This window comes from Castor canadensis, chromosome 6, assembly GCF_047511655.1.
Source record: "Castor canadensis chromosome 6, mCasCan1.hap1v2, whole genome shotgun sequence".
NCBI classification, from domain to species: Eukaryota; Metazoa; Chordata; class Mammalia; order Rodentia; family Castoridae; genus Castor; species Castor canadensis.
Window position 1 is genome coordinate 18495611 of NC_133391.1, and position 24611 is coordinate 18520221.

General features: G+C 39.6%; 1 protein-coding gene across 8 annotated transcripts in view; it reads left to right on the top strand.

Moving 5' to 3' along the window:
- Itpr2 (inositol 1,4,5-trisphosphate receptor type 2) overlaps positions 1-24611 on the top strand; it is an 842075-nt gene that overhangs the window by 736140 nt on the left and 81324 nt on the right. For 7 of the 8 annotated variants that reach the window (XM_074075817.1, XM_074075816.1, XM_074075815.1 and 4 more), the window contains 4 exons: positions 13119-13226; positions 17765-17957; positions 19722-19847; positions 22255-22430. In XM_074075817.1, coding sequence (XP_073931918.1) covers positions 13119-13226; positions 17765-17957; positions 19722-19847; positions 22255-22430 — 603 coding nt within the window. The remainder of the gene's footprint in view (positions 1-13118; positions 13227-17764; positions 17958-19721; positions 19848-22254; positions 22431-24611) is intronic. The other variant, XM_074075818.1, reaches the window with a different exon arrangement.

The window sequence follows — 24611 nt, forward strand, 5'->3', positions numbered from 1 at the left end:
AGTGTTAGAGGTATAGAGTTAGCTGCTGGCAGAGCAGAATGTATTACCCAAGACTGGAAAAGGATGAGCTTGGGGTGGAGTGGAGTCAGAAGCTTGATTCCAGACCTTTGGGTATTTAAGGAACTCGTGAGGCAGTGGGCTGCAGGTGTACACCAAGCAGTTGACTATGCTTCATTCTCAGGAAAGCGAGGCATGGAACCTGTATGTACAGAGACATTAGGGTATAGATGCTATTTGAAATTGTGGGTATAAATGAGAGTTCCCAAAGAAGGCAATTGAACTGAGAAGTAAGTGATCAAGTATGAAACCCACAACAGGATCAAATTGTAAAGGAAATCGGGAGGAAGAGAAAACACAGAAATGGTTAGGGATGGAGTACAAAAGGAAGGGTTGGAGAGAGATTCACAAAGGGAGGTGGAGCCCACTGGCCCTGAAGAACTCAACAAACAAGGGGCAGTTGTCAGCACAGCTCTGGCTTTGACAATCCTGTGAAAAGCAACCCTGTTAGTGTGGGACCCAAACTGGACAGCAGTGAACAGAGGAGGTGTGGATTCGTGACTTGAGAAGCAGACACATCTCAAATACTCCTGGAATCAGGAGCAATGACTTGGAGAACCAAGGTGTCCTCTTCAGATGAAATACCAGATCTATAAGACTCCTCATATTTATATTTGCTTTTCCTCAGTGCAATGGCATTACCTAAAAGCAGAACCAGTCCACGGCTAATTGGAAACATTCACGGGACCCCGTTTGCAAAAGCAGATCTTTAGCTGCCATCCAGGGATTTGTTTCAGCGTGAACCCACACTCTTTGGCACTGTGTGGTTCTCATCTGCTGAGGCATACTTTGGGTTCCAGCAATGGTGCTAATTAAATGTCAGTAGGCTTGGGAGTTGCAGCAAGGCCTTCATGCTTTGATTGCCGAGACAGAAGCAGGAGGGAGAGGCATGCAACCTTCCCAAAGCTCATTAGGTAGGAAGAGCTCAGCTCCTAAGTGGACCTGCAAGAGGGCCCACCAATGAGCTCCAAAAGGAGTAACAAGCAGTGTTTGTGCATTTTAACAGGAAGTAGGTTCTTTGGGAAGTTTGCCTTGAAATTGGTCCTCTCTTTTACTCCCTACTTCATTGATCCCATCACTGATTCTAGAAGTGCCTCATATTTACCTTGTTGTTATAGTTAGAGCTGATCACTCCTGAATGTTTAGTGTTTAGTTTAATGATACAAACTAAAGGAGAAGTCTTCCTAAGTCATAATTTAAGCACATATATCCAGAAAGTATTGAGGCAGTGTGGCTCTTCCTGACTGTAGCTGGGGGCCCTGATTTCTCCTTTCCTATAGGTTGTTCTTAGTGTACTGGGAAGGAAATTGGGTTTTGAAGTCATCCTCATCCTTTCCCTGGAATTACTCTGAGCTCCCTTCCTCAGGGTTGATATGACCTCTATGCAGTTAAGCAAGAAATGGCATTCCCCTGCTCCCCTGTCCCCCCACCAGAGAACCTGTCCCCTGGGCTCTGCCCTCTGTGCACCCCTCAGACCTCCCACTCTCCTCATCTCTCAGTGCCCTACTGTCACTGTCAGTTCTTTCCTGGACAACAGCTTAGCTTCCCTCTATATCCTTTTAGGCCCCCTTTCTATCCACCCTGCACAAAGAAGCCAACATCATCATTCTGAAATGCCAACCAATGGAGACTCCTCACTCAACATTTCAATAGGTCCTAGAGAAGAAAGGATTTGACTACTAGTCTTGTTCAGGAGCCCCTCTGGGATCATTGCTCCCCACTGCTCCTATAAAAAAAAAATACTTGGATTCATATTTGTCAAGTACTCACTTTGCATCAGGTACTGTGTTTCATCCAAATATCACAGTTAACTCTGAGGTAAATCTTAGTAACCTCACTTGCAAAAGAAGAAAGTTGAAGCTTAGAGAAGCTAAACAATGTGTTCATGGTTCTTTGGTTAGCAAGGAAAATAGAAGGGATTGGAACACAGGTCTGTCCTGCTAACCACTGGGCCACCCTACTCTCAGCCATCTCTGTCATCACCCCTTTTCTTGAACCATATATTCCAGAGTCTGCCCTCATCCTCGCTACCACTTTGTCTAAACTAGCACCATCTCTCAGCTGGATTGTTAGCATAAATTCCATCTGTTCTTCCTGATTCCATTTACCTTGCATTCCTTAGTGTCTTCTCTGACACAGCAGCCACAGTGGTGCATATTATATCACCTTTCTGCTCAACACCTCATATCCCAGTTTCTTAGCAAAAAATTGTGTTGGCTTCAAAAGCCTTCCTGTGTGACCTGGCCCCTCCACCCACTTCTCTGACTCCTTCTTCCTTATTTCTCTGTTCAAGACACATTGGTCCTGTGACTGTGCTTTGAAGCCAAGAACCATAATCCTGCTTTGTCTTTGAACTTGCTGCTTGTTCTGCCTTTGAGGTTTCTGTACAAATGGTCTCTGGCCTTTGGAATTAAAATGGGAGCCTATACTCCCTGGTGCTCCACTTTATTCTCAGAACTTTCATGTTGTTTGTTTGTTTGTTTGTTTTGAGCTCTCCACCAGCCCTGTTTTATATTGGGTATCTTTAAAATAGAGTCTCACAAACTATTTGCCCAGACTGAATTTGAACTGTGATGCTCCTGATCTCTGCCTGCCAAGTAGCTAGAATTACAGTTTGAGCCACCGGCCCCTGGCTCACTTCCACATTTTAAAAGACTGCATTTTTTTGTCTCCCCTACCAACAGAAAGCTGGTTTTTTGAGTGCAGGAGCTTTTCTCTGTTTGTTCACCCTAAACCCTAATGCCTAGAGCATTGCTTGGCACATGCCAGAAGTTCATTAAATATTTCAGAATGAACATACAAAGTTACATTAATTACTGTATTCAGCTCATGGTAGCTTAAGTTATAAGGAGAATTTTTTTGTATTGGGTTGGAGTGAGGATTTTTATGTTAATAATGTCTGAGTACTTTATGGGTCTGATAGTACTACTGTTTCAGGCTGGAGACATTAGCTCAAGTGGTAGAGCACCTGCCTAGCAAGTACAAGGTCCTGAATTCAAACCCCAGTACCAGGAAATAATAGTAGTGTTTCATTTATAGATAATTCATGATCTTATTATAAAATGTCAAAGAAGTCATAATGCAGATGAAGTCTTTGTCGTAGTAGAAGGAAAGTGAAGAAACTGATAAGAGAGACATACTGAGAAAGAATCTGCAACCTTCATAAGCAGCAGATCTTTATTAGGGAGAGGAGAGCTGAGAGGGACCCTCAGACATCAGAATAACGCTCTGAGTGGCAAGAGCATGCCTCTCTTACAGGCTGGGGATTTTAAACATCCCTGTGGCTGTGGCGGGAAAAGGGAGGTTGGAGGGGGATGGGCATTAGGTAAGATGGTTGGGAAGGAGGATGGGGGAGGTGCTGGACATCAGCGGGAAGGTCATTGGGTTGGGCGGGTATGCGAGGTGTTTTCTTGACATTCCAGCACATAGCTCCAACAGTGTTTGTGCTCAATACTTATGTCCTTAAATATCCCCTCTACCTGTTAGCTAAATGTATCTTAAAGAAGCATGAGTACGTTTTTCTGAGTTTGTCTCTCTCTCTTTTTTTTTTTGCGGGACTAGGGTTTGAACTCAGGGCTTCAGGCTTGCAAAGCTGACTCCCTGCCACTTGAGCCACATTCCACTCCACTTTGCTCTGCTTAGTTTGGAGATGGAGTCTTGAGAACTACTTGCTCCAGCTGGCCTCCAGCCATGATCCTCCTGATCTTGGCCTCCCAAATAGCTAGGATTGCAGGCATGAGCCACCTAGCCCAGCCCCTGAGTTTTTCTCTTAAGTTTTCTCTTCTTCAGTTCTACACATGACATACCATGCAGCTCTTTTCATTTGCAACCTGGATCATTTAGCCTCTGACTGATTAAATAGCATTTAAATGGTTGTTGATGTCACAAAATGAATAGGTGTTGAGATTTCTTGGTCTCTTCTCAGTTTGATTCAGCATAATGAGTCCTTACCTGGAACTGTGATTTGTCTATACACCTCACTTCCTCCTTGAGGACTGTTGCCTTTGAAATGCAGAAGTTCCTTTGAGTACTAATTCTCTCTCTTTAAAAACCCCTCTATCTAACAAAAGCTGACCCTTTTTTAGCAGCTGTTAGACTGTTAAGCATAGAGAAAGTTCTAGCATGATATTTCCCAGTTTGATGTAACTGAATAAACCTACAGTTGAAATGTTTTCATGCAGTTGAGTTTAACGTTCCTGGAGATTATCTTGGAGTGCCTCTGAGCTCCTCATGTCCCACCCCCAACTTTACATCTGCTAATTTGTGCACTTGAGATGGGATTTCTGAGCACACTGGCAGTGGGAGAACTGTTGTGGACCTGGTCGTTATAATTTAATTAGCCCACTTTAAAGTGGCTTTGTCTAGACACTGACTTATTCTGAAAAGAGGTGTATTGCAGAGCAGAGTGGTCAGCACTCCCACGCTCTCTCCTGAGCTGGTTGGTGCAGGAATTGAAGGAGCATTAGTAGCTCAGACCCCAAGGAGTCTCTGTGATGTGTCATTGTAGGTATTGCTGCTATTTCACAGCAAGGCAAATTAGACACAAAAAGGTCAAAAGACTTGAACGTGTTGCCATGAAAGGTCAGAGGCAGAACCAGGAATAGTGCTGAAGTGTAGATAAGCCCATTCGCTCCAGCAGTTATCTGAGAGCAACAGTTCTCTAACTTTTCCCAGTCAACCACAAGAACTATTGTAATAGGTCAAAGGCCCCAAAGCATGGTGTTGATCACCTCATGGTGCTTGCCTTGAGGAAATACAAAAATTACTAGAAGCAGCAATTTAGAATGTTTTTGGAAAGATAAACATTGGAAATATTAGCTTTCCTAATTTTTAGTTTATTCCAGAAAAAGGAATTCATGTGAACTTTTCACATCTGTGTAGAAGATGGAAGTTCAAAATTTTCTAAAAACCAATCTCTTTGGAAAATTAAGCAGATGAATCATTAAAAATTGAACTAACAGAAAAGCAAACAAAAGCACTGCCGTCCGATAAGCATTAAGCAACTTGTATGCTGGACATGGTTCTAGATGTATGGGGTACAACAGCAAATCTTCTGGACTCCCCATTGTAGGTGAGAGAAGCACTTATACCAAATAAAGAATATGTCATATTCACATACCACTGTCTGAATAATTACAGAGAAAGACTCTGAAATGAACCAATCCTTGTATGCACATATGAATAATAAAAGAAAAAAAAAAAAAAAAAAGAAAGACTCTGTGCTCTGTTAGTATTTCCCAGAGCACCTTTGAAGAACATCGAGAAATATGGATAGAAAACATCCAGCATATTTACTTCTGGATGCTTGAAGAAGTGAATCCTTTTGCCTCTGGATCTGAAGAAAATATATTAATTCCTGTGTGGGAAAAGTGAGACCTAGAAATAGCAAAGGTTTGTCATTAGTTACTTCAGAAAGAAATAAGGTAGAAGAAAGGTGTCTCATCAGTTCTACAGAACAAAAGCAGAAACTCCAAGTGTGTGTCATTTGGGGTTTCCAGGAGATCATTAGCTTTCTTTTTTTTTTAATTGAAGTTTACCTATGTGTTGGATATTGAAGTGTATCTATGTTTCTGCTTACCATGTAGAATTAATTTCTTGCTTCTCACCCTGAAACAGTTTACGTTTTCAGTAGAACCGATGACAGTGGCAAACTTATAATATTTTTCTGAATACCGATTTCAGATAAGATGACCCATACGCACTAGCTGTTTCCTATAGTATTAGTCTCAGAAATTATTGATCTGAATCATACATAGATAGCAGAAGGATTGCTTCTCAGCCTTTTGGCTAAGATCAGGTGCAGAAGGAATTAAACACTATACCCCATTAAGTCTTACATGAAAAATATGAAATGATAAGATCTTGCCATTCAAATGACAAATTCTTTGTAAAATTCTAAGTAAGTAGTTTCTGAAGTCTGCAATTTGAAAAATGGAACTAAAGAACAAATCTGTCTTAAGTAATTGTTGGGAAAAATCTTCATCTAGTCTTTTCATGAAAATAAATATATAAACCAATTTTGTGAACTAATGTATTTATTATATGTTAGGGATAACTGTATAGACCTGCTTATAAACTTTTTTATTTTAATGAGATTAAAGGAATTTGTATCATTTTAATGCAGGAGTCTTTTCAGGATAGCAAAATGAGCTTAGAAATCAGATGCTGTGCATGATAAATCCAGCATTAGAAGTTCAGCAAAATCCCAATTCCAATTTAATTTTGATAAGTGTGTTCAGTACATTTCTTGTTTACATTTTTCTTGTGTGCTTTAAGGAAAATCTCCTTTAAAAGTGTTTGATTCTTTTATGTTTAATTTCATTTTTTAAATTATTTATTTAGAGTCAAGAATTCAAATAATTTCTGTTTCTTGCATCTGGCAAGTATTAGCTGGATCCAGGTCACCTGGAGGGCTCCATCCAGAGTCCTTGAGTCACAGGGCTGAGGGGCCTGAGCATCTGCACTTCTGATAGGCCATGCACACACAGCAGCCCAGGAAGCACATTCTGTTAGGATGAGCATTGGGAGGAAAGCCAGCTTCCCTCTGTGAAACCCACATTTCAAACATAGCTCACTATTCACTACTGCCAACGGCCTTATGTCATTCAAAGTGCATTGTTTCTTGTGGCCATTTTCTTTATTTTTTTTCTCCTGCTTTGTCCTGCTTCATAATCCACTTATTATTATATTTGCTAACAGTCTTTTATCCATTTTAGTGTAACTTAAGACCGACCCTAATAAGTAGGAGTAGGATCAAGAATTTTTTAAATTTTTAAGATTCTGATGGATTCCTTGTTATTTTTCACTTTTTCTTAATTTGACCACTACTGTAATGGAAATAATTAATCTCTAAGAGCCATAGCTTATGTGTTTTATATCTTAGATAAATAAAACCTACAATGTTTGCATTGTCTCTGAGTAAAGATGCTAAATTAAAGACTTATGCTGACATTCAGTGTCTCTCCTCCAATCCTGCTTGGGGCCAGTGCCCCACTTCTCTACAGGTGCATGTATGAAAGACAGACAAACAGATGAGAAATGCAGATCAAAATCCTTTCTATCTGTGATCCTCGAGTCTGGACGTCTTTGGGTCTTTTGTGGTCCTTGGGTCTCATTGTGTTTGGGTCTGTGGTCTGGTTGTGCTTGGGTATGTTGATCCTCTAGCCCTCTACAACTGCCTTTCAAGGTGCTCAGGAGTTGTGCTCTTTTCCGGGTTTTTAAACCATATTGGTCAAAAATACCGCCCCCCCTAATCTTCCTGTCCATTGCTACTCTTTCCTCTTGTCCATACTTTCTTTAGGCTTTCTTTTGGGAGTCTTACAAGCCTATTTTGTAAGTCCAGAAAAATATTGTTTCTTTCTCGTTATATTCCAGTTACAATCTAAACTCTACTCATAATATAGATAATTGTGCTTGACTAGGGAGCAAGGGTGTTAGGGAAAAGGAGGGAAAAAAAATAAGACTGAGCTTAGCTACTTTCCCCATTGCACTATGCTGTGGGTGAGGACTCCATACCTTCATCTGCTTCTCAGAGCCCAACCCTAACACTCTTCCCATTCCTCTCTCCCCTTTTCTCCCTCCCCCTCCACTCTGATGTTTTCAACCATTTCCTCCCTGGGAAGGGAGCCCTTGCTCAAAGCCCTTTGCATACTGTTTAACTCAGACTTACACTGGTGATTCTGGGGCTTGGCTTCCTCCAGGTTCTGCTGACAGTAGAGAGCATGTTCTTAGGAATGCCCAGAACTGATTTCTTTCTCAAGTGTCTAAGAACAAACTCCCCTGCCCTGTGAATATTTTCTTGCTGAGACCACACAGTTCAGTCTCATGAGAGAATGCTGTTTTCTTCCTAACATGACTCTGACCCTACTCCTAACAGAATAGTAATTCTGGCATTAATATTCTGGGAGAAAAGCTATTTCTTCTTTGGGCTTTGTTCTTTAGAAAGGAGCTCACTGCGGTGTGAGCAGCCCTGGATAAATGGCACCATTCCCAAGTGAATCCTGTAATCCACAATTTCCTTCCCAATGAAAAGGGAAAGAATGCCAGGCTTGAGAGAAAAAATTATTTTTTTTGCAGTTTGTATGTCTCCTGCGTTTCTAGGGCTACAGTAAAAATTAGAACTAACTTGGTAGCTCAAAACAGCAGACACTTTCTGCGTCACATTTCTGGAGGCTGAAAGTTCTATGTCAAGGTAGGGCAGACTGCTGGTGAAGACAGAAGGGGAGCGTCCTGCCTTGTCCTCCCAGTTTCTGATGTTTTCTATCAATTCTTGGTAGCCTTTGAGTTGCATTATTCCAATTTCCTGTCATTATATGGCATGCTCCTTATGCATTTGAGCCCTTATTTTCCTCTTCCACTAGTTAATGGATTAGGATCTACCCTAACCCAGTATGACCTCATCTTAACTTGATGACATATACAAAGACCCTTTCTCCAAATACTCATAGGGACCAGGAGTTAGGATTTTAGCACAGCTTCTTGGCTTGGTTTGGACACAATTCAACCCATAGAAGTGTTCTCTATTGGAATTCCTCACACAAGCATTTAATATGGCTCCAGTTTCCCTTTCTGGTGCTACCTCTCACTGTCATCCTCAATGCCTTGGTCACAGAGATCTCTTCCTCTGGCAGAATGACGTTCTCATGTTATCTTCCTCCCTTCTTTCTTATCTCCTAGTAACTACATAGCCATTATTGTTTTAATTCCTCCAATACCTGAAAGGTAGTTTGCTTAGAAAAATAAAACACATTTTTTTCTCTATAATCCCATAGTGGTTATGCCTCAGCTATGCACATAACAGGATCACAAGATCAGTGGAAAAAGATAGATACTTTGAAAACAGGAGGCACCCACGTTTTCCACACACAAGAGCAAGTAAAACCTTAGTTTATTCCTCTTTTTGGTGATTTTTTTCCCTGATTCAAACAGGAACAATGTTTGGCATGAAAGCATTGCACAATTGTTAACCTAAACACATAAGGCAATTATTCTGACTTCAGGCTCCAGCTCACTGTGTGATTGGGGAAAGCCAATTGCTGTCTCACAGTTTTGCCAGTTAATAAGAGTAGAACACACATAAAAAAAATCCACAGATGAGCAGTCCCTATGGATAATCACTAATGAATACCATTCAAGTACAAATTCATGATTTGTTTTTACTCTATCCTTCCTTGGATCCAAACTGAAATGAACATTAAAAATTGGTGATAAAAAGATAAATGTGAAATGTTTTAAGGAAGGATGACCTGAAAAATGAAGGCCTATGTCTGTCAGCTTTGGTCTGCAATCTTGGACTTTAAAAATACAGGTTGTTCTTCAAAGACCTGTTACAGGTTGCATGTGTTTATATGTAAGGTTATAATTAGGTGTGTGAATATATATAGACATGTATTTATTCTTACTTAGTGTTGCACTTACATTTAACTGAATAGCAAACATGTCATGATAGACAGTGAGGTATGTGATTGTCCCTCCCTCTCCCTGCCCTTCTTAGTAGTGATCCACTGTGGGAGATATAGCTGCATTCTTCATAAAGCCAACTAACTGTCCACCAATACTATTGATTCCTTTCTCACCCATAAACATGCATGTGTCTGCCTACATACCACATTACATTTGTTTGTAAATCTCTAACATTATTGTGCTAGTCACTTTTCCATTAGTATAATAAATGCCTGAGGTAATCAACTTATAAAGAGAAAAGGTTCATTTTGACTGATTGGCCCCATTGCTTTCGTCTTGTGGCCAGGCAGCACTTCATGGTGGGATCATGTGATTGAGGAAGCCTGTCCACCCCATGGCTAGGCCATGAAAGAAAGGAAAGCTGGGTGTTGGGGACCAGGCATGAACCCTGGACTGGGATATAATAGAGTTTGCACAGCCTCTCCATGGTAGAAGTTTACACAGCCTCTTCTACCATATTTTTCCAGTACCTGGTGTCTTGCTTGACCTTTGTTCTCACATCTCCTTGGAGAATACAACCTGCTGTGTCCACATACTAGCCCCCTGTTGGAAAACTAGATAAAGTACCAGAACTGTTAGGAAACTCCCTGATGCCACATTAATCAATACCTTAGATAAGGTGTCCTGCATGCCTTGATGATTCCAGAACTTATGTGTTGTAATTAAGCTTCATTAGCCTTAGGAAAATTAGCCCACCAAACCTCAGTCCTTTTACCTTGCATCAAGAATTGTTAAAGCTTGATTTTTACCCGAGTCTTTTCCTTGTACTGACCTATAAAATAAACACTCTGGCTGAGGTAGGAGCTCAATGTTTCCCACCAGGGATGTGCAGCCCTCCAGATACCACTTTTCTGTTTTATGCTGTATGTCTGTATGTCTGTGTGTGTCTTATTTCTCATTCCCCCTTGCTCTTAGGTTCACGCAGCATACCCATGTGGGCTGGCACAGCTGGGGTCCCAATATTCCCTTCAAGGGCATCCCCATGCCTTAGCACCGTGGCTGGGACCAAGATATTAACACATGAGCTTTTGGGAGGGCTCTGATTGAAACTGTAGTAATATGATGTTGGTAAATAGCTCAGGCCTAGTTTTCTTTTTATAGTAATAACATATAAGTGTTCTTTTTGGCAAAATTCTTTTGGCCCCACATACTAAGTAATTATACCATTCCTGTACCTTATATGCAGCAATTGCTACTATTTTGGTCAGTAATGCTTGTTGTGGGCTTCAGGTATCACTAGGACCCAGAGGTGTCCTTTTAACATTCAGGCCAGGTGCCCAGGTTCAGACTCTCATCATTACTCACATTGATTGTTGGTTGGTTTTCTGGACAGTGCTGTAGTGACACGAGTTAATCTGTCAGTAACCGAGGTGGACGTCCTCAGGTGCTGTCCTTGAATGCATTGTACAGTGACAGGAGCTAATTGCCAATAACCAAGGTAGAGATCCTCAGGCGCTGTCCTTGAATGCACTCACTAGCTGTTTTCAGTTTTTAATTGGAACTTACATTAGATTTCGTGCTCCATGGGCGTGCCCTGCTTGTCCAGAAACTCACCAGCTTTTCAGCTTTGTCTCCAAAGACAATAAGGATGTGGTGCTGTTGCATCCTCGATGCTGCTCTTTTTTGGGGGGCAGTCGTTTTTATTTACTTGTTTGTTTTAGTTTTGAATTGTTATACATTAATAATACAAGGAGGTCTTGTTGTGTTTAGCTCCATACATGTGTACATGCCCTCCATTGTATTTTCACACTTTTTAATATCATAAAAAGGGTATATGGCAGGTACCCATCACTGAGAAACTGAAAGTCTTTGGCAGTGTCGTTATTCTGCAGAATATTTTTAATAGGATAGGGAATTAAGTTCTCTGAAAACTACTGGGTATAGTTAATCGGTCTAGGAGAAGTTTTATTATGCTTTCAGTAGATTATAAGTTTGGACACAAATCTATGTGGAACTACTTTTGTGTGTGTGAGGATCATTGAGACATCTCTGAATTCTGCAGCATTTTGCTTATGTCTTAGTGTACTGTCTTCGCTTTGTCATGTAATGTCTTATTCAGCATTTCTTGACTATTCATCCCTTTCTCCAAAGAGCTTATAATCTATCCAAAGAGACGTAAGTTCCTGAGTAACTATGAAATAAGAAAAAAATTTAAAATTTTTTTCTGAAAATTATACCACCATCTGATTTCTAATCGTATTTCTTTGCCCTTCCCTGGTTTGCTTCTGGCTCTGAGAATAGAGATGAGTAAGACCAGGCCCTTTTCCCTTAAGGATGTCACAGCCTCTGGAGAGAAATAATGACTTACACACAATATGAGAAATTCCATTATATAGGTGTGTGCAGGACACTGTCAACATGAACAGAGAAGGCCAGCAAGCCTGCTTAGCCAGGAAAGGCCCTCATCACAAAGTATGTAAAAGATGCACAGGTAGAAAAAAATGGTACAATTATTTCTCTTTTGTTTTTATTATTGTAAAAATTGTATATTTCAAATGTTCTAAAGAATGTATTACTTACTAATGATAAATGAAAATACTGTTTTAACACTATGTATGAGTTCAGGGAGGCCTGGGAGTTTTACTCTGTGCCTCGGTTTCTTCATCTGTAAAATGCAGATAGCAATGGTGAGTGCCTGTGCCAGGGTTTCTGAGTGGGATCAATTAAGATCACGTACCCAAGTGTGTAGGATAGCACCAGCACAGCATAAACACAGGCAGTGGGGGAGGAGTGGCAGTGTTTGTCATTAGAAGAATCTTTGGGATCTTAGGACATAAATAGGATGTTTGAAAAGTTAAAGACCCTGCAAGTTTCAGGAGTTGTCCAAGACGACCATAAAGGAGACTTCTGAAGGCAGAATGCATTAATTATCTATGAAGTGAGAGAGCTAGCCAACAGATGCTTTAGATATTCAAGTAAGAGAAAGATGCAACAGCAGCTTAAAGTGATATAGGGTAAAGCTTTTACTTTTTAAATGCCCAATTTGAATTATAGTAAAATTCAAATCTGTGTCCAGAGTGCCAGTTTTGACATACTAAGATGCAGAATCATAGGGCTTCAGTCCAAACTACTGATCTAGGACTCTGACTAGATATCATAAAAGAGACCCTTATGTATGTCCCAAAAGCTGCTCTTTATACAGTTTCCACTGACCTATTACAGTGTCGAGATTTCTTTTTTTACCTTTTTTGTTTGTTTGTTTTTTGAGATAGGGTCTTGCAGGCTCCCTGCATAGCCCAGGCTGGTCTTGAACTCACAATCCTCCTGCCTCTACTTTCTGAGTGCCGGGATCCTAGGTGTGACCATGCCCCATGGTTGTTTTATGTGTGCATGTAGTTTAAATTAATTACAGAGAAAATAATTTATGTCTGTATCACTGTGGACATTTCTTCTTGACAGAGTCACATATTTTTTGAAGATATAAATTTCATCCTTTGACTTGATTATTTATGCCTTCCAAATGTAGACATGCTTTTCTCAAATATTACTAACTGCCATTAACTTCAGTGGAAGCCATTAATTTCCAAGTGGATGGGGGTAATTTTGGAGCCTGATGACCAGGAAGGGAAATGACTCAAACCTTTCTGCTCTCCCCGCAGCTGGCCCGCCACAATAAGCTGCTGCAGCAGATTCTTAAACCAGGGTTAGATCCAGACGAAGGTGACGAAGCCTTAAAATATTACGCCAACCACACCGCACAGATTGAGGTAAACAACTACTGTTCCTTGTGAAAAAATGCTTAGTTTTATTCAAAACCAGTTCTGAATTTTTATAGAGTAATGAAGCAGCAGTGAGCTATTTAAACTGAAAAGTTTAATATGTAAGATTAAACCCAAAGATGATCTGTAAGAGTGATCTATAGAAATTGAGGTGCATGTCTTTCCTTCTGTAGACCTGGGTGTAAATTTCCCTTTGAACTTGGTAGCATGATTCTGCTCCTGTTGTTTAGCCATAGCAACAATCATTGCAGAGCAGTAATATTTTAGAGATAGGATAATTATTGTGGAAGACATCATTCAAGAAAAGATTTCTTTTAAAACAAATATGGAATGAGTCGAACACCAGTAACTCACATCTGTATCCCAGCTACTCAGGAGGCAAAGATCAGGAGGATCACAGTTCGAGACCAGCCCAAACAAATAGTTTATGAGACTACCTCAACAGACATGGTCATATCTTAGGAAAATGTTCAGAAGTGTAGAAAACAGACACTAATGAAGTTTCTATACTGCTATCATAAACTTGGAACATTTTAACACTTTTCATTTTCAATATGCAGAGTTGACCTTCTCATCCTCATAAATGAGACATTATTTATGGCCGATGGCATTTCAGGTCAAAATGGGTTTATCATGTGTTGGAAGACCCATGTGGCTGTCATTTACAGCTATGGTATCATTTTGACTCTGGTTGGCAGAACTAATCAGGTAGAAGTGAGCAGAGTAGCTGATGCTTGTCACTCCTGATTTACATTCATATGGTCATTCACTTTGGCAGGTATTTTTTAGTTTTCACAGAATGCATGATGGGTATCATTGCTCTCAGGATGTGCAGTTTCTTCCATCTACCAGTGCCCAGCCTTTGAGCTTTATCACTGAGCACATTGAGCATTATGAGCTCATGTCACATATTTAAACATTAATGGTCCCACAGCTTTGGTGTCAGACTTGACTGAGGAGCTGGGCCAGCAGCTTCTCAGGTGCATAGGTCCAGGAGGTGGCAAAGTCAGGAAGTTGAGAAATTGATGCAAACAGATCATCAAACCATCAAGGTCCTAGAAGCAGAAGTACAAAGCTAGGAGATGGGATGAGTTCTAAGAATCACAGGTGGAATGTGGAAATGGGAGAGGAGTTTGCCCCATACCTGTCAGAGATGGGGACTGCTTTTGAGCTTGTTTTGTTGATGCCAAGCAGTAAAGAAAAATTTAGCTACAAATAAACATATTCTGTTCATGTTTACTGAGCACTCACTCTATATCAATCACACGTACATAGGATAACAAAGTGCCAAGGAAATATAGAAAATAGAAGTTAATTGTTCCTCAGAAATCTCAGGATAGCTGACCTAGAGAAGGTTGCCATTAAGAATATGTTAATGACCGAGGACAAGTTTCTCTTTACTAATGATCAGTGAGGGACTTTAGATGGAAGAAGAAAATGAAGATAACGTGTAAAAGCACATGGGAAGGGGGTGGCTTACCAAATCATCACTGTAGCTGCTGTTTGGAGAAAGGCTTAGAAAGAGAATGAAGACAGTTAGATCAGGAAGCAAAGCTGAGAGATGGTGGTATTGAGAATGATTCGACTGGAGAATACATGCATATATAGGTATATACATAATGTAGACATATACACATATGCAGTTATTTACAGACAAATATATATATATATATATATATATATATATATATATATATAATGGACATACAGACTGGAGGTGATGTTGGATTACATATCCTGGCCCTTTTGGTCATCTCTGATCTTATTACAACAAAATACCTGAAATAATAACTTATAAAAAGAGAAGATTTACTTGGGCTGATGATCTGAGAGGTTCCAGTCATGACTGGGCATTCTGCCATGATGTGCTGTCATGAGTGCACCCTCGGGGTAGCACTCATGACAGCACATCATGACAGAAGCCTATGGTGGAGCCAAACCACCATCTCATCAGCCAGGAAGCCAGAGTGGAAGAGAAAAGACAGAAGTCCCTCACTCCCATCAGAGGCTTTATTTCAATGGCCCAAGGACACCCCACTAGGCACCACCTCCCAAAGATCCCACCACCTCCAATAGCCTTTAACACATGGACCTCTGGAAGCCTTCAACATCCAAACTGTAGCTCTCATGGAATGTTAAGAAAGTGGTGGGGAAACAATCCCCCCTGCTCTGTTGGTCTGAGTATGTGGACGAGTTGGTGTCATGTATTGGAATGTTGGGAAAATGGGACTTGGCAGTTAAAATGTAGATTATTCCTTCACTCTTGGATAAACTGAATTTGAGGTGAGTTTGAGACAACCATGAAGGTCAACGAGGAAGTCTAGGTTTCAAGGGAGCGCTCTGAAATGACAATATAAATTTTGTTTTGTTGTCATTGTTTTAAGGCAGGGTCTTGCTGTGTAGCCCAGACTGGCCTTGAACTCATGATCCTCCTACCTCAGTCCCTGAGTGCTGGGATTGTAGGCATGCACCACCATGCCTGCCTTTGATGATACTAGTTTCACACAGGGACCAATTCTCATACTCACCCAAATCTGAGTATGTACGGCCTTCTTCAGAGTACTCTTCTCCCCCTTTTAGTGATCATTAATTTTGTCCCACTCTGTCCATAAAGCAGTTTGGCCCTTGTGTTAGTTTAATGTTGCTCACATTGAAATATTGTCACTTGTCCCCAACTTGACATAGGGACTGATCTTGATTATCTTTGTATCTCTAAAACTGGATGGTGTGTCTGGGAATACAAGTATAGTAATTTATGCTGTTGAAGGTGACAGTTTGTAAAGTACAGACCTGATGACCCAGGGAATCAGGAAGGGTCTTAGGCCTGGTGGTCCATCCAAGGAATCACCCTGCAGTCCTGCTTCTGCTATAAGTTCTTCCTAAGATGGAGCTCTCATGCCTTCAGAAGAAAAGGATTTGTGATTAACTCTAACATTAGAAAGGTTTTCTAAGCAGAGTTCACAGCAGCCCACATTCATTCTACCCACTGTCCAGAACATTTGCTCCCCTCTTAGCATGACAGCTTCATCATTGCACTTCAGGCTCTCGAAGTTTAGGGCTCGTGTTGTCTTTGACTTCCCCAAAGCACCTTACCTGAAGATTGATTGTTGATCGTTATGTGGGAAAATTAGCCATATTTGGCTTTCTGCAAGTGACACTTCCCCCTTCCTTCAGTAATCCCTATCGTTTGTAAAATGTGACAACCAGAGTTAAAAGTAACATTTCATGAAGGGACTCAATAGCTTGGCTTATAGTAATCACAACTCTATTTCTTTAGTGTACCCTGAGATTTTTTAAAAAATATTTGACACTGTTGGATATAGTAAACCTTTTTGTATTTTCATACTGCTGCCTACCATATCAAATATGTCCGACTGTTGCAGGAATTTTTGTTTTCAACTACTAAAGTTCATCTTAGTATGAACTTTATGAGAGTATTCTGATATGGGGCTTGAATATATAGTATATCATTTATTATGAGTTTAACAGGCTGACAAGTATGTAAACAATGAAAGTATTTTATGATCTTAGGATAATTGACTCAGTGATGTCTTCAAGCACACAGGCTCCCCACCTTCCCACCCGGTTCCTCATCATGCTGGTAACATCTCACCTCACCACTGCAAAGTGGTGACCAGAGTTTCAACCTCTGTATTACCTTCTATCCTACACAAGAAGAAATAGGGCATATGTAGAAAAGAACTTTTGCTTTCATATATTTGGGGGTTTTGCTGTTATTATTTCACTTGTCTCAGGAGGCCCTCTACCATGTCAGGATCAATGTCTTCCCTGGACAGTTTGTCTAGCCAACCCACCCCAAGAGATTTCTTTGTATGCCTCATTTTTCAGAACTAGGTCATTACTAATTCCCAATGGCTTGAAATGAACCTGGAAATTTAGGGTACACAAACCCTTATAACATAGTGAAGGCATATGAAAATACTCACCCTGGGTTTGTTTTGCTTTGTTTTGTTAAAAGTTAAATGGTCACAAATTCCAAATAAGAGAGGTTCAAAATAATGAGTATTTGCATATGCACATATGCCTAAGTGGGTGTTGCATCTAAAAGATTTATTTTCTGTGTACAGGAGAACATTTCCAGGTATAAAATGCCTCTCCGCAGAAGTCAGGACACAGTTTTGACTGTCACTTGCTGCCCAGCAGCTGTTTCCAGAAGAGCAAGCTAAGAAAGGCATGGGTACCTCCATGCAGGCTTAGTCACTTACCAATTAAGTCTGTCTTAAATCTCTGGTGAACTTCATGAAAATAAAAATGGTTGATAGTTTAATGTCAACCCAGAGAAAATGAAAGACTTAACAATTTTTTTTAATTTAAAACAAAAAATGGTGTTTCTGATTTATTTGTCAATTTAAAGATAAAAATGCAGTGTGGTACGGTATAGAACTAATGTAGGTGCTTCACTGTGACACATTTTTCGCAAGGTATTTCATACATAAACTCATGCTAAAAACAAAAACAGATGGAGTGTACAAAGGGCTAAAACAAATGCAAATTAATGTTTTCAGATTGTCCGGCATGACAGGACTATGGAGCAAATCGTCTTTCCAGTCCCCAACATCTGTGAATTCCTCACTCGAGAGTCCAAGTGCCGTGTGTTCAACACAACGGAGAGGGATGAACAAGGGAGCAAAGTGAATGACTTTTTCCAGCAGACAGAAGATCTCTACAATGAAATGAAGTGGCAAAAGAAGATCAGAAGTAAGTAGGGTAAAAGTCATGGTTAGTTTAGTGCATGATAGGTTACTGCCATGAGACATGGGTGCTAATTCATTTACCTCATTATTCCTGAAATCGCTTGTATGCCTGAGAAGTGTAAGCACGGTCTACAGCTAGACAAGATGCTTGTGGCATAGTGAAAAAAGAAAGCCATGATTAGGTGGCTGTTAGGAAGGATGATCCCGTGTCCTAATGCATCCCTTGAGTTCTGTATTTTGCCGGCTGGGCAGCTGCAGGTGTGAGGCTGTGCTGGACTCCACTGGCTGTGACAGTAGTGGATGGGTCAGGGGCATCAGCACCAGCCTGCTTCTCCTCTGCTGTCCTATGATCGAGTAGATTGTTTAGTGCTTTTCTGAGAGTTCTTCTTTCTTTTAACATACTTTTAGGTCTCCAAATCAAAACTGAACATTTCTTGTATTCAGGGGAACTAGTGTTATGATTTTACAGCTAAAAAATTATCGTAATACAGTTCTCACTACTTATAAATCACCAGACTATTTGGAAATACTGAGTTATAAATCTTTTTAATTGAAAATAATTTATTTTCACAGTATGGCATCTGTGATTTTTGATAAATGTTATTGTTTATCAAAAAATAAATCTTAAAATAATTTCCAATGTACAATTATACTTTAAAATTTGGAAACAGACTATCCTGAGGCTATAGGTGAGTCTCATGGTGGGCATACAGTAAGGATCTGTTGTTACAAATGTGTGTATGTATGCATGTAGTTTTGTTTTAATATTCTGTTGTTTAAAATGAGAGCGCCTCTTTGAAAAACAATGGAGTAGTGACATTTATGATTCATGATTCACTCAGGAGTTAGTGAGATGCCATGGATACTCGTAACCTCCTCCAGTGTGCACAGTTCCATTCCAAGAGAAGGAAAACAAATGTACTAAGGAGCAGTGTGGTTTATAAGTAAACAGAAAATCTAGGTTGAGATAACTGAGTATGGGTATATCCAAAAGTAAAGTTAAAGAACAGACAAGATGGAGAGAGGCTGGTGGGTATCCAGGGCAGGCTAATAACATTGGCTACTATTGAAACTTTCATGTTCAGTTATTCAGGAGAAGTAAAGTGACAGATTTTTAGTTAATGTGAACTATATTCAGTAGATACATTTGCTAATCTGTTTCTAATGACAGACACGAAATCTCTTTTTGAAAATGCAGATCCTCTCCTGTTTATTGGTAGTTCTGATCACAGATTTCATTTCCTTCTTCTGCTTTAAACTCAACAGGTTGTTAGGAAGCAATATAATTTAGAATGTGCATACTGTTATAAACCACTACTTCCCAGAACGCCATGCTGTTAAGATGCAGATGTTCAGGCACCTTTGACTGTGTCATAGGAATTTTCATTAGAGATGCCTAGGATAGGGGTTTTGGGTTATTTATTTGACTTTAAACATGGGGGAAGGGTCAGAATATCAGTCAATATCACCAAATTGTACAGTGGTAAACTGTGGTGGGGATAGGTAGGAAAGAATATCTGTCCTGCCTTCCTGTAGCAGTTACACAATTATCCCTCTGCAGTAGTTCAGGTGTAAACAGGCTAAGGGGGAAAGCACAAACTCAAACAGAAAACCCCTCATAGTATCAGTTATTTTTAATAAGCTTTCTCAAGTCAGTCACAGCCAACACTGACTTAAATCCTCTACAAGTTTACAAAATGCACTTGGTGTGATAGGTGTTGGAATGAAGACTTGTTTCTGTTCTGCCCACCACCCTGCTGCTCCCTAGGCAACCCGGCCCTGTTCTGGTTCTCAAGGCACATCTCACTCTGGGGCAGCGTTTCCTTCAACCTGGCCGTGTTCATCAACCTAGCCGTTGCTCTCTTCTACCCATTTGGGGACGATGGCGATGAAGGCAAGTGCTTGTCTCTCTTCAGATGATAAATATCTAAGTGTTCTGAAAATATTACTCTAAATAAATACCTTAACTACATAGAGAATCTTCAAAACAAGGAAAAGTTAATTCTTCTCAAGAGATTTTTCTGTTTATTGGAAGTACATTATGATAGTAAGTAGAGTAAGCAGACAACTTGGGTCGATAAAAATGTTATTTATAAAAAGCTCATATACAGTGGAGCTATTAGAGCTACATTATAAATTGACAAAGTGGTGAAAATTTTTATTATTTTTCCTAAGTACTCTGGCCAAACATGTTTTTATACCATGTTATCCATCTCAATTACATAACTGAGAGTCTTATGTCCAAATGATGTGGTTTCTTTAAATAGTGGTGTTTATATTTTAACCTCGTTTCTTTCTGTCTTGTCTTAGGGTTTTGTAATGAGCATTATCTGCCACCTAAATTTTTTTTTATTCTGTAATCATAGAGGATAAAGAATATTGACTAGAAAATTAGTATTATTTAGTAATACTACATGAAGTTTTAAAGAGACAATAATTAGAGGAATTATACCATTTTAAGCAAAATGAGAAATGTAGTAGAAATATGCTGAAGGGTAGGACTTTGGGAAATAAATTGTGTTTGGCACAAGTTTGGCAAAGTACATGGGAAATATACTACGGTGTGGAATACAACCCGGGAAGTGACTGTGGAAGGTGTGTAGAGAGAGTGACTTGAAGAGAAAGATGAGAGGGATCAGAAAATAGTCACCAAATGCTTTTTCAAAATCTCATCTATTCATAGCACGATTGTTAGAATTTAACGAGATGTTATCAGCAGAGCATTTAGAATAGTGTTAGATAAGCATTTGGTAAGTTTAGTTGTTGTTGCTATTGCTCTTACAAGATAAATATGCCTTTCCCAAGGAAAAGATGTGACCTGGAGGTAAGCAGGGAAAGAAGTGGGAGTCCAAGAGTGACTGAGCATTTCAAGAATAATTTCTCCAAACTAAACTAAGGCCGTGCATTGATTTTGTTTGTTTGTTGTAAAGTTTTGAGATTTATTCACATATACTGTGAATTAAAGTCTCTATAAAATTCATTTAAAGAATATAGATAATCCTTGGTCAGGAGTGTGGCCCACACCTGTAATCCTAGTTATTCAAGAGGCAGCAATCAGGAGGATTGTCACTCAGGGGCAGACTAGGCAAGCAGTTAGTGAGGTACCTTCTCAATAAATGAATCGTGTGGGGTGGCTCACACCTGTGACCCCAAGCTACAGGGAAAGGCATAGATGGGGGATCATGTCCAGGCTGGCTCCAGGCAAAAAAAAACGGGAGACCCCCATCTAAAACATAGCCTAAAAACAAAAAGGTCTGGAGGCATGGCTCAAGTGGCAGTGTGCTTCTTGAGTTAAAACTTAGTATCACCAAAATTTAAAAAAACACAGGTGATCCTAAGGCTTTCATGTGAATGTGAAGCTCTGCACACCGCTGCTGCACTCAAGGCATTCACATGCAGGAGTAAATTTTGTGAATAACAAAAACCAGTGTGACTCAAGGAGCAAGAGCCACTGTGGAGCATTGTTGTCCCCTCTGCCTGTGTCATTCCACAGACATGAGTTTGGGATCTGGAGCAGATCCAGCAGCCCAAGAACGTCCCCCTGGTTTACTTCTGCAGATGCACACACGACCTCCTGACGGGGGTGCCTTGTTTTGCGTGCACGCAAATCTCTTTGAATTGTACTGTCTTATAAGGAAAGATATTTTTAAACCTCCTTTGTGGGAAACTTTGTAAATCAGTTCATTTTTAAAACATTTGGAACTTTTATTTTCTGACAATTTAATAGCTGAACCTTTCTTAGAGCTTGAGTTGGCCTTCAAGTGTGCATACGACCATATAGATGCATAATGTGTGTTTTAGCAGTTAAGCTTTGTGTCCATTTCATAAACACTTATTCTACAAACTGGATTCTTCAGAGGAATCTATAATGCAGAAATTTGATGCTGATAGAACAAGACAAGGTATGAGTTCTACAAAACTACCTGCTTTCACATGATTTCGCTTTAGCTCTAATGGCCATCCATCATAAATTTTGAATTGAGATTCCCAAATGAGATAATATTTATCGAAAGCACTTAGCAAATCTCTCCCATAAGAGAGAAATTTGAGCAATTCCCAGACTCAATCAAAGGAAGGTTAACTAGTGAGTATTTAAGTAGCCTGAAACTAATCACAAAGTTTCTGGAAATTTAATAACTCGTGTTCAAAGATGTAAGCTGTATAGGTATAGACAGTATAGAATGGGCTTGTTTGAAAGTTGTGCCTTTTAACTTGACTTGCTCTACCACAAAAAGTAGAGCAGGAAACATTTTAGCGTTCTCCAGTTCTGTCAGTAAAACCAACTTTTTTCTCACGGCCAGGCACACTCTCTCCAACGTTCTCAGCCCTTCTGTGGATAGCGGTTGTGATCTGCACCTCTATGCTATTCTTCTTCTCCAAGCCTGTGGGTATTCGGCCATTCCTCGTGTCCATAATGCTCAGATCTATATACACCATAGGTCTTGGGCCTACATTAATACTTCTTGGTGCTGCCAATGTAAGTACTTTGCTTAGCTTTGTACTATTGCAGAATTAATTATAAGTGTGTTAAATATAAAAATTAACTATAATTTAATGAATACAAAGTGAATTCTGATATATGTGAATTTAAATTAACCATTGTATCATTTGTACACTTCTTATTTAAGTTAGAGAGGAGGAAGACATGACAGGTAAAGAGCTGATATAGTCAAGAAAATCAATGTGAGTCAATGCCCTGTATAGCTATCCTTATCTCAACGCACAGGAAATCAATGTGAGTCAATGCCCTGTATAGCTATCCTTATTTCAACCAGCAAAAACCCTTGTTCCTTCCTATTATTGCTTATACTCTCTCTACAACAAAATTAGAAATAAGGGCAAAATAGTTTCTGCTGGGTATTGAGGGGGTTGAGAGGGGGAGAGGAAGGGGGCGGAGTGGGTAGTAAGGGAGGGGGTGGGAGCAGGGGGGAGAAATGACCCAAGCCTTGTATGCACATATGAATAATAAAAGAAAAAAAAAAAGAAGGCAACATTCGGGTCATGACCCAGTTCTATTGTCAAGTTAATATAATCCACTTTTAATGTCTTCTGTGTCCTATACCCACAGCTATTGACAAAAATGATTCTGAGCCCTGTTAACATCCTAAAATGGCCTCTAAATCACCCAAGAAAGATTAAATTATATTCAATAGAATTTAAGAAGTAAGTAGCTTTGATCAAATGACCTAATAGAAAGGGTTGCCTTGTTTAAAAAAATATATGAAATTGGACACCTTTTATGTGAACAAATCCTATAAACTTACAAAAGGCAGAGCTGACATTAATATTTTTTCACCAAATTTTGAAAGATTAGAATAAGAGTACCCATTCTGAAACTTTAGCTAGGGAAGTTTAGAAAAAGTGAGTTCCAGTAATATTTCAAAAGGCAAATGAGACATTTGTAGAAATAATTTTACCCAGGAAATAAAATGTTAAATGGACTCTATGCCAGCTTTGTGCAAGGCAGAGCCACAGAGGAATATTAAGAAGAGGTAAGTCATGAATTTGATGTAATAACAAACAGTCCAGTAAGCACGTGAGTGTTGTCAATAATACTACTAACTAATCTGAAGCACTCTCTGTACTCTCCGCTGGCCTTTGAACATAATCCAGTAATCTGTGTTCCGGCATCTGAAGCTAGGATTTACCTACTGTTCTTATGGATATTAATTGAGTGTAAAATACCTAGACCATCAGATGTGCTCAATAAATACTTCTTAAGTAATTCAATTAGTGAATGAATGAATGGGTGAAGGAATGACTGTATTAGACAGCTATAGTGCCTTGCACACAAAAGATGAGGCGAACATTTGTTAAAACTGAGTAAATAGTCAACCAAATTTTTGAGAATTATAAAGCTGAGCTAGTACAGCCAATACTATGTTCCCATGTTTCTGACTTCTATTTTATTACAGTTCTTCAAAAAATGGACATGGTATATTTGACAGCTCTCACTTAACTAGAACATTCAAGACACCAAATTATTCATTCTGAATTATTATCAATAATAGGAAGTATATGATATGTATAAAGACATCTATCAATAGAGGATTTTGTAATATACAGAACATGCTATTATATGGGTTTATTGAGGCTGGAATCGTCACAGTCATATATGTAACCCTCCCCCTTCTCATTCCTACCCATCTCCATTTTTCCCACCTACTTGTCCTATGTGATGTTTGACATGAACTGAACTTGTACTTCCAGTGCTTTGGAATATTACCAAGTATGTCTTGTGACATTACTAAACAAGATAACTAGAGAATCTTGATGAATCTATCTAAAGTTTTTAACCTATGTGCTTGGCTTTTTTTCTTTAAAATCATGTTGAATATCTTCCATATTCTTAAACTGGTAATGAGCCCCATTAAGACATTAATCCAAGTGAGAAAAATCCAAGTTTGATAAGCTAAAATACTAGCTAGCTAGACTTGTGCCAGATACATTCCCTGGGCCTCTGTTATATGATAGACATCAAAAATACCGAGAGGTAGAGGATATGGAGCTCACCATCCAGTTCATGTGTCCAGCTCACTATTCTGCATTTTTTTTATCTTTAGACCAAGAATGTATAAAGCAATAAGGAATGACATTCTGATGTCTGTTGCAGCAAACCAAAAACAGTTTCCCCTCCTGGGACAAGATCATAGGATAA